At 40.5% G+C, this 19216-nt stretch overlaps 1 protein-coding gene across 8 annotated transcripts in view; it reads right to left on the reverse strand.

The window, feature by feature from the left end:
• SMYD3 (SET and MYND domain containing 3) overlaps positions 1–19216 on the reverse strand; it is a 783945-nt gene that overhangs the window by 161806 nt on the left and 602923 nt on the right. For all 8 annotated transcript variants that reach the window (XM_064276780.1, XM_064276777.1, XM_064276778.1 and 5 more), the window contains one exon: positions 15517–15627. In XM_064276780.1, coding sequence (XP_064132850.1) covers positions 15517–15627 — 111 coding nt within the window. The remainder of the gene's footprint in view (positions 1–15516; positions 15628–19216) is intronic.

Here is a 19216-nt window from a genome sequence, read left to right on the forward strand (position 1 = left end):
GTTTTTGCTTTGTTTTTTGATGGTGCTTGTCATTAGCTGCCATCCAGTCAATTAGTCTAATTCATGGAGACCCCCTGTATGCAGAGTAAAACTGTGGTCCATTGGGCTTTCAAGGCTGTGATCTTTTGGAATGGGATTGCCAGGCCTGTTCTCTGAGGTACCTCTGGGTGGGTTCAAACTGCCAACGTTTTGGCTAGTAGCCGAATGCTTCACCAGTTTGTACCAGCCAAGGAGCAGGCATTTTTTTAACAGTAGAATGTCTGATTTTTGTTGTTCCTCCCCAAATATCTAATTTATCTAAGGACTTGAGCCAAGTCAAAGAATTCCATAACTTAAGAAATGAGAAGCTTCTTGGGGACTGAGGAATCAGACAGATGGGAAAGACTTTCTTCTTAGAGAACCCCACAGAGGAAACACCACAATATGTTAAGGGTCCAGACTCTAACTCAATACCTGCAGTGTAAGTCTATCTCCCCAAGCTAAGTAAAGACTGAAAATTGCAGGTCACCCTGCCTGGATAGCCCGTCCCCCCTTTTGTTGCAGGCTGAAGGGTTCCTGTTTCCTTAATCTTTCCTCATGAGTCTTATTTTTCTACGGCTCTTTTCTTATGCCACTAAAGGTGCTCTTTGTCCCTTTTTAAATCACATGACTATTGGACATAGCAAACGGCAGCTGCAGAGCAAACTAATGATGAGCACTGCTGTGAGTCTTTTGTTAGTTGAAAGGTAAGGATGATATGAAATTTAGGAAGTTAGTGTTCACAAACTTCACAATGATTTTAATTGACTTTATTCATAACATGAAGCAGTTGTAAGTAGATATTCATTTACATGATGACAAACAGAGGCAATTTTCCTTGTCTTCTGAGGCTGTGTTTGTTACCCAACTGGGGCATTCTTCCATGTTGAATGTAGTCTAATTGTCTTAAAATAATTAACATGTTTTTATTTCAGCTGGAAAACATAATTTATTAATTGGCTGCTATTTTATGTGTTCTATTTTAAGAAGGCACAATAAATAGAGAAATTAGCATAAGAAGGTATTGAAAAAACGCCAAGATTGACTAAAAATTCTGAGAAAAGCAGGATGATTCCAAATTAAGGATGAGTAAATTTATTGCATAGAAGGATTTAATGACAAATGTGGAGACAACTGTTTTATGGGCCTTTAGCTGCAGCTTTCACATTTTAATGTTACAGACAGGAAGGCATTATCAATGCTTTAATAATTCCGGGATCCTAATTTACTATCAGAACAAGATACAGAGAGAGCCCACATCTTTTTTTAGTTATTAGAATTCTCAGGGTCTGAAAATGACTTGGCAGTAAAGGTTGAAAGCAGAGAAAACAGAAGATGTGCTGACGTCTGCAACTGAAGCAATACGATACCCTAATTACTGAGGAGTACGGCTAGTTTAGAGAACCATTACATCCTCTTCTCAGCAATTAATACTCAGTGCAATGGGTAAACGCTCTAATCTTTAACTGAAGCACCCAGAAACAGCCTGTAAGCAGATGAGTATTTGAAACAAACCATTTGCCATATCCCCGAGTATTAATCTAACCCGATAACATCTCACTCCTTGTCGGGGAGGCAGAAAGGCCGCCATGACATACATACAAAAGCAGCTTTCAAAAAGCCCTTCTTCTGGGTGTAATAGTTTAGTAATTAGTTTCCTCAACCATTTTTTGAATTTTTGATTCTCCTTCTTTTGCAATCATTCCTGAAATCTTGGTTCTACACCCGCCATTAGATTTTTCAGGGCTGGTGTTAGTCAGAAAAATAAAAAATCCATTGCCATGGAGTCAATTCCGACTCATAGCGGCCCTATAGGACAGAGTAGAACTGCCCCATAGGGTTTCCAAAGAGCACCTGGTGGATTCGAACTGCCAACCTCTTGGTTAGCAGCCATAGCACTTAACCACTACCCCACCAGAGTTTCCACTGGTCAGAAGCCAACCCTCACTACTCTTCAGTGTCTTCCCATGACTGTACTATGAAATCCAAACTCGGCCTGGCACCCCTCACTCCTTATCCCCCACCATGAGACTTCTCAACCTTTATCCTCCAGCAATACTGAGCCATTTGCAGTTCTCTCAACCATCTGCGATGTTTCACGAAGGGTATCTAAGTCTGAAATGCTCGCTCTGAACCTAGCCCACTATCAGGCTCCTGTACATCTTTTAGGGAGTCCCTGGCATACAAATCATCAAGTGCTGGGCTACTAACCAAACAGTTGGTGGTTCAAACCCACCCAGAGGTACCTTGGAAGTAAGGCCTGGTGATCTGCTTCCAAAAGGTCACAATCTTGGAAATCCCATGGAGCACAATTCTACTTTGCACACGTGGGGTTGCGATGAGTCAGAATCGAGTCGAACACTAACACTGAGTCGATTCCAACACAAAGCGACCCTATAGGACAGAGTAGAACTGCCTCATACGGCTTCCAAGGCTGTAATGTTTACAGAAGCAACTGCCACATCTTTCCCCTGCAGAGCAGCTGAGAGGTTCGATCCACACACCTATGAGTTAGCAGCCAAGCACTTAGCCACTGTGCCACAAGGGCTCCTTGCAACTAACAACATAGATCTTTTACACCTCAGGTCAAATGTCTCCTCCTCTTTGAAGTCTTCCCTGGCTGACCAGGGAGATTTTTCCTCCTATCTTCCCATTGCATTTCTCCAGCTTCATCCCTCCAAGGAGGCAATGTCACTAAAAGTTATTGTCTCACTGAATTGTAACTGTGTGTTGGGGTGTCTGTCTCCATATCAGAATGTAAGCCACTTGCAGGAAGGGGCTACCTTTTTCATCTGAGGCTTCCCATTGTTGGCAGATGTTACGGCTCACCTCACTAATTTGAGGAAGGAAGAAGGAAAATAAGGAAAGGAGGGAGGGAGGAAAAGATTCAAGCAGGTTTTCTGAAAGACTGGAGGTCAAAACGACAATTACGGATCAGTAAATAAGCCAAAAAAAAGGTAGATTTAAGTCTACTTAAGTCCTAAGTTCTCAGCAAAAACAGAAGCCTTATTTCCAGAGGGTTAATGTTCGTGCAAGCAGCCCTGGTGGCACAGTGGTTAAGCGTTCGGCTGCCAACTCATAGGTCTGTGGTTTGAACCCATCAGCTGCTCTATGGGAGAAATGTGGCAGTCTGTTTCCGTAAATATTGCAGCCTTGGAAACCCTATGAGGCAGTTCTACTCTGTCCTATAGGGTCACTATGTGTCAGAATCAACTCAGTGACAGTGGGCTTGGTTTTTGGTTAATGTTCATGCTACAAGCAGAGGACTTACTCTGAATCACAGTCCTTGCTGGGGAGTGATTCAGGGCTCCTTGGAGCCCCCACTGCAGTAAATGGTTATTATACAATGGATCTGGTCTCATTCTTCCAGGTGGGTAGTGGAAGCACTAGCAAATGTTAGTCTAGGGTCTTGGAAGATATTATTATTAAAATGTGCTAAATTACTCAGTGGTAAAACCAATCTAAAATACATAAATTTTGTTTTCAGTTCTAGTTATACTATCCAAATGGTTTAAAAAAACTGGACAGAGTATTTTCAACACTGTGAAATAAGGAATGGACAAACGGAAGTGCTAGTCTTTTCACCGCTTCTCCCTCACAGCCAGTGCAGTACCCCAGCACATAATCAAAAGAGCCACACCAGGGTTAGGATACCAGGATTTTCTGGGCCTGGCTGTCCAATGTCACTCAGCTAGCGAGTGGCAGAAGTCATTTCACCTCTCTGTAAAATGATGATGTTAAAGGAGGTGCCTTTTTCTTCCAGGTATTCAAACATAACTGACTCCTGACCTACCACTTGCTAGATCTGTTTATATATCTAATAAAAAGTATGATCTCTCAAGGGACGAGGCCCATGTTCACATATTAGGCCCAGAAAGGATGCAATTTTAAGTAGAAAGAGCCCAATCCAATGGCCATTCAGTAGGTTTGGGGGATGGAATGTGGAGAAACACATGTGCTCAATCTGTCATATTCAACTGGAAGCCCACTAGCTGCCTTTCAAAGCAGAAGACTGGAAGTGGAACTGGAGTCTGGAGCTCACCATCCCCAATTCAGAAAGCTACATTATATATCCTCCTGAAGCTTACCCATGCCACTTATTCTCCAGGTTCATCCCTCCAAGGAGGCAATGTCACTGCAGGGGCTATCCACAGCTAGACAAATAATAAGCCCCAAATGTTATCATGAAATGGACTATTTACTGGAGCCCTGGTGGTGCAGTAGTTAAGAGCTTGGTTCCTATCCAAAAGGTCGGCAGTTCGAATCCACCAGCTGCTCCTTGAAAACCCTATGGGGCAGTTCTACTCTGTCCTGTACGGTTACTATGAGTCAGAATCAACTTGATGGCAATGGGTTTGTTTTTTTTTTGGTTTCTTTCTTCCCATAGTCCAACAGTGAGTTTTAGTGGAAGTGTGTGTGGCAGGGACCTGTAGGATGCCAAGATTTTGTGTAGTCAAGTATGTCAGGTTTTACGAGCTTGGGGCAAGTACTATGAACCCAAAGTATCAGCCTTAAAGTTCATGGTTCAGCCAAGCAAACAGATAAGGGGAATAATGTATTTTGCAAATAAAGTTATTTTGAATGGCCCGATGTGTCCTAAATTTTTGCATAGACCTCCACCCCATTGTCGTGAGCAGCCAGCTACAGGTTGTGGGCAAGGCCCACTGCTGCCCACTCCCATTGCAGGGTATGCTGTTCTTCAGCCAACCTGAGACCCTGAAGCTATTGAGATCACTGAAAATGACTGTTTTCAGGCTTACAGCCAAGAAAGCGTGGGTGACCCTCACAATGTAATGAATAGGGAATAAATGGCAAGGAAGTCTTGCCTGGTGTCTGTACCATGGTGTTTCATCATTTCTATTTCTTGTGAGAAGAAGAATCCAGGTGTGGTCTCTACTAGAAAGGGAGAACAATTCCCCTTTGGCAAACCCTAAAAGAGGTATAGGTCTCATTTGGGAGTGATCCTGAGGAAAGAGAAAGTCCAGGGATGATGTCTGCTTTGTCCAGGGATCTGGGGGGGAAGGAGAGAAATGAGCTGGCAGGTTACTCTGGGCAGTGTTGCTCATGCTGTCTTCCTACTTAACCCAAGAGGCTACATGAAACCGAGTGGAAGAACTGTAATCCTGGCTGGGCAAACACTTCAAGAGGAGAACTCTCCTCTGTTTTAAGCCTAATAAGAGTTGGTCATTCTAGCAAGAGAGCCCCTTCCTCCTCCTCCTCTTCCCTCTACACACACACACACAAATCTCTTAGTGACAGCAATGTCAGGGCTTAACAGGACAGCATGAGTAGTGATGAAGGACAGTGATATACCCCAAAGTCTGGAAAAAGGTCAGCTTACTTCTCAGGAGGGAGAGCCGGTTCTGGGGACGGAGCATGCCAAGGAGAAAATCAGAATGAAAAGCACCAACCACCCAACACAAGTGGCCACTGAAGCCACACAGAAGGCACTGGGCATAAAAAGGAGGAATGACGCAGAAATTAATAAAAGTTGGATCAGTAAGACTTTTTTTTTTTTAAGTAGATTCTGCAAGCAATTGAGGGACCCTGACTAGCAAATGATGAGAACTGAGGACACTATAATTCCTGGAACTTTCTAAATAAACTCTCTCCCCAGATCATTCAATAACAATAATGGCTACCACTACTCAGTGTCTATCATCTCCCAAGGGCTATACATACATTATCTAACTGAACCCTCAAAGCAGCTCTGCCTTGTATGGATTGTTCTCGTTTTAGAAAAGAAGAAACTAAGACTAAAATTAGGAAACTTGCAACGTCAGTGATTAATAAGCAGCAGAACTGACATTTGAATCCAGGACTACCTGACTCCAAAGCATGTGCTCTTTCCACTATACCAAGCTACACCATATATATGGAAACGGCTTAATATCAAGAATACACAAAAAACTCTTACAACTCAACAATGAAAAACAATTCAATTAAAAAAAAGGTCAAAGGCAAAGCCAACTCTTCATACAGGGTTTAGACTGGACTGTAAGACAGAAAATGATACTGATGAGGAGTGAGCGTATTGGCTCAAGTAGACACGAGTCTATGTGGGCAGCTCCTGTCCGCAGGAGAGATGGGAAGCCAGAGGGGGACAGGAGCTGGCTGAATGGACACAGGGAATCAGGGTGGAGAGCAGGAGTGTGCTGTCTTACTAGGGGGAGAGCAGCTAGGAGAACATAGCAAAGTGTGTATAAGCTTTTGTACAAGCGACTGACTTGATTTGTAAACTTTCATTTAAAGCACAATAAATAAAAAAAAAATGGGCAAAGGACTTGAACAGTCATTTCTTCAAAGCAGATATTGTTACTGTTATTGCACGTTGCTGAGTCAATTTTCAACTTATAGTAGAACTGCCTCGTAGGGTTTTCTAAGCTGTAATATTTATGGATGCAGATTGCCAGGTCTTTTTCTCCCAGAGCTGCTGGGTAGGTTTGAACTACCAACGTTTTGGTTAGCAGCCAGGTGCTTAACCATTGCACTACCAGGAGTTCTTTCAAAGAGAATATACAAATAGTCAAAAAAAAAAAAAAAAACCATTGCCGTTGAGTCCATTCCAACTCATAGCGACCCTAATGGACAGAGCAGAACTGCACCATAGGGTTCCCAAGGAGCGCCTGGTGGATTCGAACTGCCGATAAGTGCATGAAAAGACAACACAAGATACCACTTCGCACCCACTAGGATGGCTATTATCCGAAAAATGGAAACTAACAAGTGTCGGTGAGGATGTAGAATAACTGGAACCCTCACCCATTGCTGATGGGAATGTAAAATAGTGCAGGCACTGTGAAAAACAATTTTCCAGTGCCTCAAGAAGCTAAACATATGATTACCATATGACCCAGCAATTCTACAGCAAGGTATTCAGCCCAAAGGCTTGAAAGCAGAGACTCAAACAGATACTTGTATATTAAACCTCACTGCAGCATTATTCACAATAGCCAAAAGTTGGAAACAACCCAAATGTCCATGAATGAATGAATAGATAAACAGATGTGGTACACAATACAATGGAACATTATTCTACGATTAAGAGACATAAAGTTCTGATATATGCTTCGACATGGGTGAACCCTGAAAACATGCTGAGTGAAATGTCATACACGAAAGGATAAATGTATGATCCCACTCATATGAAATATCTTAAGAATAGACAAAGTCATAGAGACAAACTTTTATTAGTGGTTAACAGGAGCCAGGAGAAGTCCCTCGGTGGCACAAACAATAAAGTGCTCAGCTACTAGTCAAAAGGATAGTGGTTAAAATTCACCCAGAGGTGCCTTGGAAGATAGACCTGGTGACCTTCTTCTGAAAGGTCGCAGCCTTGAAAACCCAATGGAGCAAGTTCTACTCTGCACACATGGAGCCGTCTTGAGCGAGAATCGATTAGACGGCAACAAACATCTACAACAATAGGATCTGGGAGAAGTGGGGAGTTACTGCTTAAGGAATACTGAGTTTCTGTTTGGGGGACCAAAAACTTTTGGAAATAGATAATGGAGATGATTGTACAGCACAGTGAATCTAAATAACGTCACTGAATATTTTACAATAATTTTTTTAATGGGCAAAAGATATATCACCAAAGAAAATAAGAAGATGGCAAATATGTACATGAAAAGATAATCAACATCATCAGTTGTTAAGGAAATGCCAATTAAAACTACAATGAGATATCACTACACATCTATTAGAACGAATAAAAACAAAAATAAAAACCTGATGAACTCAAGTGTTGACAAGGATGCGGGGCAACTAGAACTCTCTTTCAATGCTGGCGGAAATGCAAAATGGTGCATACACTTTTTGTTGTTGTTGTTGAGAATGTACACAGCAGGGCATACATCAACTTGCCCATTTCTACACATACAATTCAGTGACACTGATTTCATCCTTTGAGTTGTGCATCCAACCTCACCCTCCTTTTCTGAGTTGTTCCTGCCCCATTGATAAAAACTCACTTCCCCTTCTGAGTTGCTGTTGTCAGTATGATCTCATACAGACAGCTCATAAAAGAGAATAATGCTCAAGTCAGGCATTTTTTTACTAGTTAAACTAAATAACTGTTTGGTTTTAAGACGACTTCAGGGGATATTTTTTGTTTAAGGTTTAAAGATTATCTCAGGACAATAGTTTCAGGGGTTCATTCAGTCTCCATGGCTCCAGAAAGTCTAGAGTCCATGAGAATTTGAAATTCTGTTCTGATGAATTCCCTTTGGAAAGCAGTTTGACAATTTCTTATAAAGTTAAACATATTTACTACGTGGTTGTTGTGTGCCATCAAGTCAATTCTGGCTCATAGCGACCCTACAGGACAGAGCAGAACTGCCCCATAGGGTTTCCCAGGCTGTAATCTTCACAGGGGCAGATTGCCAGCGGCTGGAGCATTTGAATCAGCAGCCTTTCAGTTAGTAGCCAAGCACTTTACCATTGCACCACCAAGGCTCCCCGCAACCCCACGCTAGGTATTTACCCAAATGAAATAAAAATGGATATTTACAAAAAAAACCTGTATGTAAATGTTTACAATGGCTTCATTGATAATCACTTAAAACTGGAAAGGACAGAAATGTCCTTTAGCTAGTGAATGGATAAACAAACTGTGGTAGAGTTATATAAGAGAAATGAACTATTACTTGGCAGTAAAAAGGAACCAACTTCTGATGATATATACTGATAAACACTACATATTACTTGGTTTTATTTATGTGACACTTTGGAATAGGTAACATTATAGTGCAGAAAGCAGATCAATAGCTAGCAGGAGCTGGAAGTGGGGGTAGGGATTGACTACAAAGAGGTCTGAGGAAATTCACGGGGGGGGGATGATGGAACTACTCTATATGTTGATGATGATTGGTTGCAGACTGTATGCATCTCTCAAAACCCATAAAGTCATTATTAAAAAGCGGGGATGTTACTGGATATAAAATATAACTCGATTAAAAAATGAAGATAGAGAAGGTATACCTATATGTGTTATTCCTTGAACTGTAGAGACAGTATAGCCCAGTGGTTAAGAGTATAGCCTCTGAAGTTAAAAAGGCCCACTTATCTCATCTGTAAAATGGGAATAACAGTAACCAACACTCTCAAAGGTAAGAAGATTAAATGAGACAAGGCGTACACAGAACTTAGAGTACCTAGCACATAGTAAGTGTCCCCAAGCTTTAGGAGCTATTCTAATTTATAATTTCCATGAGGATGCATCACTTCATTCTACACATCTTGAATATTTGCTGCCTGTCCTATGTTGAGCTAGGGCCAGCGCTTGGTACTTCAAGAATACATATACTCCCTGTGACCTCAACTCCTCTCATCACGTTGGCTGCCATCACTGAATCTGCCCCCTGAGCAGAAGTTTCTGGAAACCGAAAGCCAATGGAAAAGAATTTTTATGCAAGAACTGGAAAGGCTGTGAGATGGAATTCCTGTCACCACAGATTGTGGGCAGACCCTCCTCTTACTCCTGAAGTGGGCGCAGCCCAAATCTCAAAATCTCTTTTGGGCAAAACAGAGCAACCTGAAAGAGCCTGGGGAACACAGCTGCCTGTTCACTGGGGAGAAAGCTGCATTAAAGCACAACATCCTGTGATGTGGTGAACGGAGTATTTCAAGGAGAACACAATAGTTATATTGTTTATTTCCCAGCCAACTTTATAGCCTATTGTACCACAGCCCGAGGCCTCTCCCATTATTTCACGGTAACACTGCAGATGTGAGTATGTGGTTATGAACTCAGTAAGCTCCTTTCCTCACTTGGCATTAAGGCCAGCCAGCACTGCGTTCGCTCAGGGGAAATCCGCTCTTCTGACTGGAGAACCAAGACATAGGTAACACTCAGTAATGCTAGATTTTGGGTACTTTAAAAACTCGTCCAAATGGGGACACTCGTACACACACAAACACACACACATACTTTTTCAGTCCTCTGCCAAACCTTTCTTATCTTTCTGAAGATAATGTAATTCAGTTACGATGAAAACTTTAGAAACAGGAAACACATTCTGCTTAGATTGTTAAAACTTGAAATAAAAAACAATTCAGAGCCAGTTGGGCTCATCACCCTGTCACCAGGCAGTTCTGCTTACAATTACTTTAGCAAAATAGAGGGAGGCAGCAGGAAAAATTCTTAGTTTACTAATGACCTTTAAGAAATTGCTCAGGTTTCAAATGGACTCAAGTTACCATAAAAACTTTTCTTGGGCAGAGAACTCTCATTTCCTTTGACTATAGCTTTAACTCGAATTGTCCTTTATTTCTTCCTTAGGCAGTGATGTTTCTTCCGTTCCTTCAATCCTGCCTCCCTTCCCCCGTTCAGCTAAGTACCCAGATCTGCAATAGTCTCAACATCACTATGGGGCAGGAGACCGAATGCATTCAGTCCTGGTGCTGGACTGGGGCCTAAGGGGCCAGACAGGGGCAAGTGCAAAACTACCAGACAGAGGAGATGAGCATATAAGGGAAAAAAAGGAAAAAAACCGAAAAAAACTGTCTATAAAAATAAGCTTGCCATTCGAAATGCCAAAATATTTAGTGAAATCCAAGGCTAAGGAGGATAACCAACAAATATCAATAATCAGAACATGAATTCATTCCAGTAAAATAAATTTTATGGAACTGGTTGACCAAGATTTAAAAGAGATATGATTATGATACCCAGATAGATAATGAAATAACATGCATTAGAAATGAATACGAAGTTATGAAACAAAAATGGGCTGAAATAAAACACAAAGTGGGAGACATAAAAAAGAGGAAACTTGAAATCTTGGAAACAAAAAGTCATTAAATCCACCCAGTAGCAAAGAGCATCTTTAGCACCTGATTTAAAGGAGCTTTAATTTTAGAAACATGGAATGAATACCAGAAGCTAAAAGGGTTATCTCTAGGAAGCAGGTCTTGGGCAAGAACAGGAGTAGGAAAGAGTATTAATGTTTGCAATTGTTTCAGTACATTAACTTTTCTAAATTTAATAAAGTTTTTTTTGTTTATTTTTTAAAGTAAAATCCTGTTTTCAAGAAATAACATTCATAAAGGGTTATCTGATGGATATGCGGTCCTTGCTTTCTTCTATATAGTCTAAATTTTATTCTTGCAATGGAGCAAACCATCAGAGACATATGAACCTAAATCATATCGTTTTCACCCTTCATTACTTCTTTTATTAAATTAGGATGTGAGATTATGCCAATTGGCTATATTGAAGACTATTATAAAAATCGACTATTTCAATCATTGTAGAAGTCTGATAAGAGTGTCGGCCATTCACTGTCTCGGCGCTAAACACGTGTCTCAGGTCTCAGTGCTAGGAAAAATTGTCCTTCTGCAGAGGAAGGGGTGCGTGTGCGTGGTATTGAAAGAAGAATTCTAAATTGCACTGAAGGCACTGTTGAAGAACAAGCTTCCAGGAATTGACAGAATACCAACTGAGATGTCTCAACAAACAGATGCAATGTTGGAAGTGCTTATCTATGCCAAGAAATCTGGAAGGCAGCTACCTGGCCAACCGACTGGAAGAGATCCATATCTGCACCCATTCCAAAGGAAGTTGATCCAAGAGAATGCAGAAAATACCAAACAATATCATTAGTATCACATGTAAGTAAATTTTGCAAAGGATAATTAAAAAACTGTTGCAGCCAGAAATTCAAGCTGGATTCAGAAGATGATGTGGAACAAGGGACACCAGATGCATGTCAGATGGATTTTGGCTGAAAGCAGAGAATACCAGAAAGATGTTTACTTGTGTTTTATTGACTATGCGAAGGCATTCAACTGTGTGGATCATAACAAATTATGAATAGCACTGCAAAGAATGGGAATTCCAGAGCACTTAATTGTGCTCATGTGGAACCTGTATGTAGTCCAAGAGGCAGTTGTTTGAACAGAACAAGGGTATTCTGCATGGCTTAAAATCAGGAAATGTGTGTGTCAGGGTTGTATTCTTTCACCATTCTTATTCAATCTGTATGCTAAGCGACTAATCCAAGAAGCTGGACTATATGAAGAAGAACAGGGCATCAGGATTGGAACCTGGCTAACGACCTGTGATATGTAGATGACACAACCTTGCTTATTGAAAGCAAAGAGAACTTGAAGCACTTACTGATGAAGATCAAAAACTACAGCCTTCAGTGTGGATTATATCTCAAAATAAAGAAAACAAAAATCCTCATAACTGGACCAATAGAGACATCATGATAAATGGAGAGAATATTGAAGTTGTCAAGATTTGCATTTTACTTGGATCCACAATCAATGCCCAGAAGTCAGGAAATCAAATGGCGTATTGCATTGGGCAAATCTGCTGCAAAACACCTCTTTAAAGTGTTAAAAAAGCAAAGATGCTACTTTGAGAACTAAGGTGCGCCTGACCCAAGCCATGGTATTTCCAATTCCATCATACGCATGCAAAAGCTAGACAATGAATAAAGAAGACAGAAGAAGAATTGATTCCTTTGAATTGTAGTGTCATTGGAGAACATTAAATATACCTTGGACTGCCAGAAAAACGAACGAGTCTGTCTAGGGAGAAGTACAGCCAGAATGTTCTTTAGAAGTGAGGATGGCGAGACTCTCTCACATACTTTGGACTTGTTATCAGGAGGGACTGGTCCCTGGAGGAGGACATCATGCTTGGTAGAGGGACAGCGAAAAAAAGGAAGATTCTCAATGAGATGGATTGACAGAGTGGCTGCAAGAATGGGCTCAAATATAATGATTATGAGGACGGAGCAGGACCAGGCAACGTTTCGTTGTGTTGTGCATGGAGTCGCTATGAGTCAGAACCAACTCAACAGCACCTAAAAGCAACAACATATGGCTGTGTGTGTGTGTAAATATGTGTGTGTGTCTGTAAGCTAAGTGAAAATCTTTTGGGTGGGGGAAGGACAGAATTAGATAAAAGAAGGTGGTAATTTTGGGAATAAAAAAAAATTTAAAAAGGTAGGTCAGATCTTGGGGTCATGATTTTGGAAGATGAGTGCCAAGCTCAGAGTTTAAAGTTTATCATAAACACTAAAGGTAATGCTTAATGCTTGAAAAACTCCGAGCGAGTAATGACATGGAGAGAGTGGTATCTGAGAAAACTTACTCTGAAACAGTGTGCAGGATTGAAGAAAGGGAAGAAACTGAGGGCCACATGACCAGTTAGGGGCTATTCCAATAATCTAGGAGTGAGGCAACAGGGCTTTGATTAGCTTGATAGACAGTGTTTACAAAGAAGAATCAAACATAGTAGACTTTAGGAAAGAAGACGTGACACAGCAGGTAAATATAGATTTTTGCAACAAAGCATATGACATCCAAGGAAGCATGCTATGCACTACCCATAACCTTATGGAAACAATCAATTCCATTTGGTTGGTTTTGCTTCCATTGACTAGCTTCTGATCTGGACAAGCCATAGAAGAACCCATTCATTCCCAAAACCTCCCTGAGAAGGTAAGTTTCATTTCTTCCAGAAATTAAATTGTTGGTGATTATAAATGACAATTCACACATGCAAATTACACTTCCTATTAAGGGCTCCTGCCTCCCTTAAACATGATACCATGCAAGTCCAGAAACATGCAGTTAGAGGCACGTAATAAATATTACTTGATGCAGAAACTTGGTGAGAGAAATTCTCTAGGTTCCAAGAAAAGCAGAAGGAAAAATTAGAAAATTTTAAATCTAAGTACTGAAGTAAAATTAATTTTAACTGAACTAATTTTGAATTATGATCTTTTGGGAATGCACTAAGTTAAATTTACCTCTGCATTCTTTTTTCCTAAGCAAATCAACAGTATAGAGATTTCAGATCTGGGAGAAATCTATGAGTACCTGTTCCACCTTGGACTATCTCTCCAGAATTCTTGTGACAAATATACCCATCGATTTAGTTGGGTTATCTGTATGTGTAACCAAACTCTCTCCTAATACACTATCCATGCCAGGTTCCAACTGTTGTAGTAAAACAAAAGTGAGCATGACCCCAATTTTAATAAAACATAATCAATCATTTGAGAATTTTTTGAGGTTTTACGGGTCGCTATGAGTCTGAATTGACTCGACGGAAATGGGTTTGGCTGTTTTTGGACCATATGTATGGAGTCCCTGGGTGGCGTGAACAGTTAGGTGCTCAGCTGTTAACTGAAAGGTTGGTGATTCAAGTCCACCCAGAGGTGCCTTGGAAGAAAGGCCTGGTGATCCACTTCTGAAAAATCATCCACTGAAAACCATATGGAGCATAGTTCTACTCTGATACACACACAGTCACCATGAGTCAGAATCAACTGCATAGCAAGCGTTTTTTGTTTTGTTTTGTTTTAACCATATGCACGGCACATTAAAAAAAAAAAAAAAAAAAGAGGCACTAAATTCAAGAGTCTTCCCAATTCCAACCAAAGATGCTGGTGGGATGCTAGCATGTGGCCATTTTAGGTTTTAGTTTGGAAAGCAATCCCTTGTGAGTCTTAGCATTCTTGTCGGCAGCAAAATGCTAACACTAGCATGGACTGAAAGGCCCTACTCTGGAATTTCACGGCATGATTAGCAGTGGATCCAACTTTTCCCGTTTACTTCCCTTATTTCTAAAAGTTATTTTTAATGTAAAAATAAGCACGCTCACTAACTCCTGCAGCATTAGAAGGAGCTGATGGCCCTTTCTCGTGCAGCAACAGCCAATGTTTCTCCCCATCAACGTTAGCGTCTGAAGTCACAGGTAGTTGTGGTATAACGGAGAGGGCATGAGATTTAGTCAAAAGATACAGGTTTGAGATTTGGCTCTGCTACTTTTTCCTTAATCCTATCACAGTGGCTTATCTCTCAACCTTGCAGGGTTCAGTTTCCTAATTTATAATTATTGAGATCAACATGATAATGATTATGAAAGTATTCTAACAAATATAAAACACTCCATAGAAGTAAGATCTCATCTGATAACCTAATTATGTGCGAAGTAAAAGCACATAGGTTCAAAGTGGGGAGAATATATAATTTGAGAAAAGTTCGTTCATTACCTTCATGGCATTTATTTTGGCTGTTCTTCCTTCCTCAGAGAATAAAAATTGATAAGTAATCTTTACCTGACAAAGCGTTGCAGTAGAAAGCCTCACAGAACAAATTACAAAGAAATAAGAACCTAGGTACTACTTGGTATTTATTACTGAACAATAACTGTTATCAATCATAGTATAATTTGACCCTCTTGTCATATGTTCCAAGAGCACTCTGGGCTTCAACAGCCTCTTAGTTACATGTTTAATGCCGACATTCCCACTAGACTCTAAGCTCCATGGAGCCTTACTCTTATTGCTTGGTGGGTGATAAAAGTTCCAGGAAACAAAGTATATATAGCCCAATACATTATTTTTTACCTTGGTTTCTTACCAGACACAGTCAGCCATATACTTCTGGATTAACAGAATAAAAGCAGAGTTCTCTCAGAGCTGACTGGGATATCGCCTGGAAGGTGTTCCAAGGTGGTTGCACACAACATACCTTGTCCTGGGTTCGGCATCGGAAACAGTCACATTCAAAGCAGTACTGGTCCCTCAGCTGCTTCCGACGCTCTTCGCTGGTCATCAGCATGTCCAGGTAGCAGATGGTGAGCTGCGGGGGCCCAGAAGGAAGAGGTCACATGGCTGTTGTGCTCATTTTCTTTAACTAGAAGTTATTATTATTTTCTAATTATTAAAGTAATACCTGTTTATTATTATACACCAAAAAGCAAATGAGAGAAAATACCATCTATAATCTTTCCTCCCCAAATAAAGATAATCACATGCAATTTTTTTTTTTTACAATTTTTTTTTAATGGTGCTTTAGGTAAAAATTTACAGTTCAAGTTAGTTTCTCATATAAAAATTTATACACCCATTGTTTTGTGACCCTCATTGCTCTGCCTATAATGTGACAGCACACTCTTCCTTTCCACCCCAGATTTACATGCGAATTTTTTTTTTTAAATAGTATTTTATTGTGTTCTCAGTGAAAGTGTACATAGCAAATTAGGTTCCCATTTAACAACTTCTACACAATTGTTCAGTGATGTTAGTTATATTTTTTATGATGTGTCAACATTCTCTTTAATGGAGTTCTGGTTGTTCTGCTTCTGGTACTCTATGTTCTCGGCCCCTCTTCTCACCTTTGCATTAGAGTAATTGTTCACCTTTTGGTCTCACATAGATAGTTTTTTAATGGAGCACTGTACTCATGGGTAATATCCTTTATTTTCAGTGCCAATCTTTTATTTTGCTAAAAGGTGACCTCAGGGGATAGTTTCTGTTCAAGGTTTAAAGAGTAATTCAGGGTGATAGTCTCAGGAAGTCCTCTAGTCTCAACGACCCAGTAAGTCTGGATTTTTTAAGGATTTCTGTTCCGTGTTTTGCTTCCATAGTATCAGGGTCTGTCTATTGTGGCCCTGATCAGAACAGTCAGTAGTGGTAGCCAGGCACCATCTAGTTCTTCTGGTCTCAGGGTAGAGCAGGCCGTGAGTTTTGTAGGCTTATTAGCCTTGTAAACTCGTTTCTTCTTAGAGACTTTGGTTTTCTTCTTTCTCTCCTGCTTCTAACTAGTAGAGACCAACAGTTGCACCTCAGATGGCTGCTCACAAGCTTTTAAGACCCCCAGACATTACTCACTTCACTAGGATGCAGAACATGAACTTTATGGTGCCAACTGACTGAGCTGTCCCAGAAGAGTAAGGTCCTAAGCCTTCAAATGCCAAACCATTCTCGCAAGGTGTTTGGTTATGCCTGAGAAGTATCTGGAACTGTGTCCTCTATGAATGCATATGCATGCACACATATATCTGAACATACACATACATATACTTCTTCTATGCAGACATATGTACTTTCCTGCACATGTGAAATTTTAATGTATTTCTTTCCAGTCTTTGTTACGTGCTGTGCACATGTATATCATATATTTATTTTAAATAACTGGGTTCATGACCACAATACACTTTTGTACCTTACCCTTTTTTCACTAAACAGTATACCAAGAGCTGTTGTAGATTCAGTAATTCTATAACCATTGGCAATCAGAGAAGCCAAATCACCCCTGGCAATCTAAGAGGTGGCAGATGATACAGCCAGATTGCTCTTAAATCCTAATAAACCCTATCGCTGCCTTATGGAATGGAGGGTCATCTGAAGTTGGTATCTTTGCAATTAGAAAAGGAAGCAGTTCTCTTATTGTGGATAGGCAAAAATGTGGAAAAGTTTCCAAACAGGGACAGTTTAATGTCAGAATGTGATCATTGACAGAGGCTTTTAAATCGACTTCCTTGGACTCTTAAATATGGTAACCATGCCCTGCCCTGGGTGGTAAAATATCATATGGAAGGTGAGAGGGTATACTTACGGACTCAAGTTTCTTTCTAGCCCTACGAGTCTACTTAAAGTCATAAGTCATTAGTTAACACAATAATGTTTAAACATTTCTCACTTGATTAGATCTTCTTTATACTGAAAGTCTAATTCAAAATATACAAAATTGAACTTCCGATTTTCCCCTCAGATCTGTATCTTAGTTGGAGCCTTCCCCATCTCAGCTGAAGGGAACTCATCTTTTGTGTTACCCAAGCTGAAACCTCTCAGTCATCCTTGACTTCTCTTTCTTTCACAGCTTCTATCCAATCTACAAGGAAATTCTGTTGGCTCTAACTTAAAAATACATCCGTAACCAACCTTTTTTTAATACTACTATCCTGGTCCAAGGCAACATCATCTCTTGCCTATAAAATGCAACAGTCGCTTAACTGGTCTCCCTGCTTCTTCCCTGTGCCCCATACTCCATCTTCTAGCCAAAGTGATTCACTTAAAATGTAAGTCAGATCAAGTCTCTCCACTGCTCAAAACCCTCCAACACCCTGTCACTTAGAGCGAAGGCCAATGGACACAAATCGTACGACTCAAAGTGTGGTCCGTGGAGTGGTGCTAGTCTGTGAACTGCTGGTTACTGGTTCCTGACAAAATAAGTAAAAAAAAGAACACAAAGTTAAAATTTAGAAACTTTAATAGTAATTTGATAACAGCAATTTTATGTGACTCTCATAATAAAACAGAGTCCCTAGGTGGTGCAAAGAAAACAAAAATCCTCGCAACTGACCAATAAGCATCATCATGATAAATGGAGACGAGATTGAAGTTGTCAAGGATTTCCTTTTACTTGGATCCACAATCAATGCCCATGGAAGCAGCAGTCAAGAAATCAAATGACACACTGCATTGGGCAAATCTGCTGCAAAAGACGTCCTTAAAGTATTAAAAAGCAAAGATGTCGCTTTGAGGACTAAGATGCGCCCAACCCAAGCCATGGTGTTTTCAATCGCCTCATATGCATGCAAAAGGTGGACAGTGAGTAAGGAAGAATTGACACCTTTGAATTGTGGTATTGGTGAAGAATATTGAATATACCATGGACTGCCAAAAGAATGAACAAATCTGTCTTGGAATAAGTACAACCAGAATGCTCCTTAGAAGCAAGAATGGCAAGACTCTGTCTCACATAATTTGGACATGTTATCAGGAGGGATCAGTCCCTGGAGAAGTACACCATGCTTGGTAAAGTAGAGGGCCAGTGAAAAAGAAGACCCTCAACAAGGTAGATTGACAGCGGCTAAAACAATGCGCTCAAGCATAACAATTGTGAGGGTGGTGCAGGACCAGGCAGTGTTTCATTCTGTTATACACAGGGTCGCTATGAGTCAGAACTGACTTGACAGCACCTAACAACAACAGGTGGCCCAAATGGTTAACCACTCAGCTACTAGCCAAAACCTAGTGAGCGGTTCAAACTCACCCAGAGGTGCCTTGAAAGATAAGCCTGGCAATCTACTTCCAAAAAGTCACAGCCTTCAAAACCCTATGGAGCAGTTCCACACTGACATATATGGGTGTTATGACTGGAACTGACTTGAGGACAACTAATAACAACAATTATGGAACATTTATTTTATATGCTTTTCTCAAATTCATTTTTCTAATAGTTTATTTTCATTATATTTAACAAAAGCATTAGTCTGCAACGGGTTAGGGAAAAAAAAAAAAACTTTTAAGACCTGGCAGTTTCAGGTAATGTGGCTTCACATAATGGGCCCTGTTCTCTCTCTGAGCTCACTTCCTGCTCTCTCCAGCTCTGCTCCAGCCTCCCCAGACTTCTTGCTGTTCCTCACACCCACTTTCACTTGAAG

The sequence above is a fragment of the Loxodonta africana genome, chromosome 25 (assembly GCF_030014295.1).
Source record: "Loxodonta africana isolate mLoxAfr1 chromosome 25, mLoxAfr1.hap2, whole genome shotgun sequence".
Classification (NCBI taxonomy): domain Eukaryota; kingdom Metazoa; phylum Chordata; class Mammalia; order Proboscidea; family Elephantidae; genus Loxodonta; species Loxodonta africana.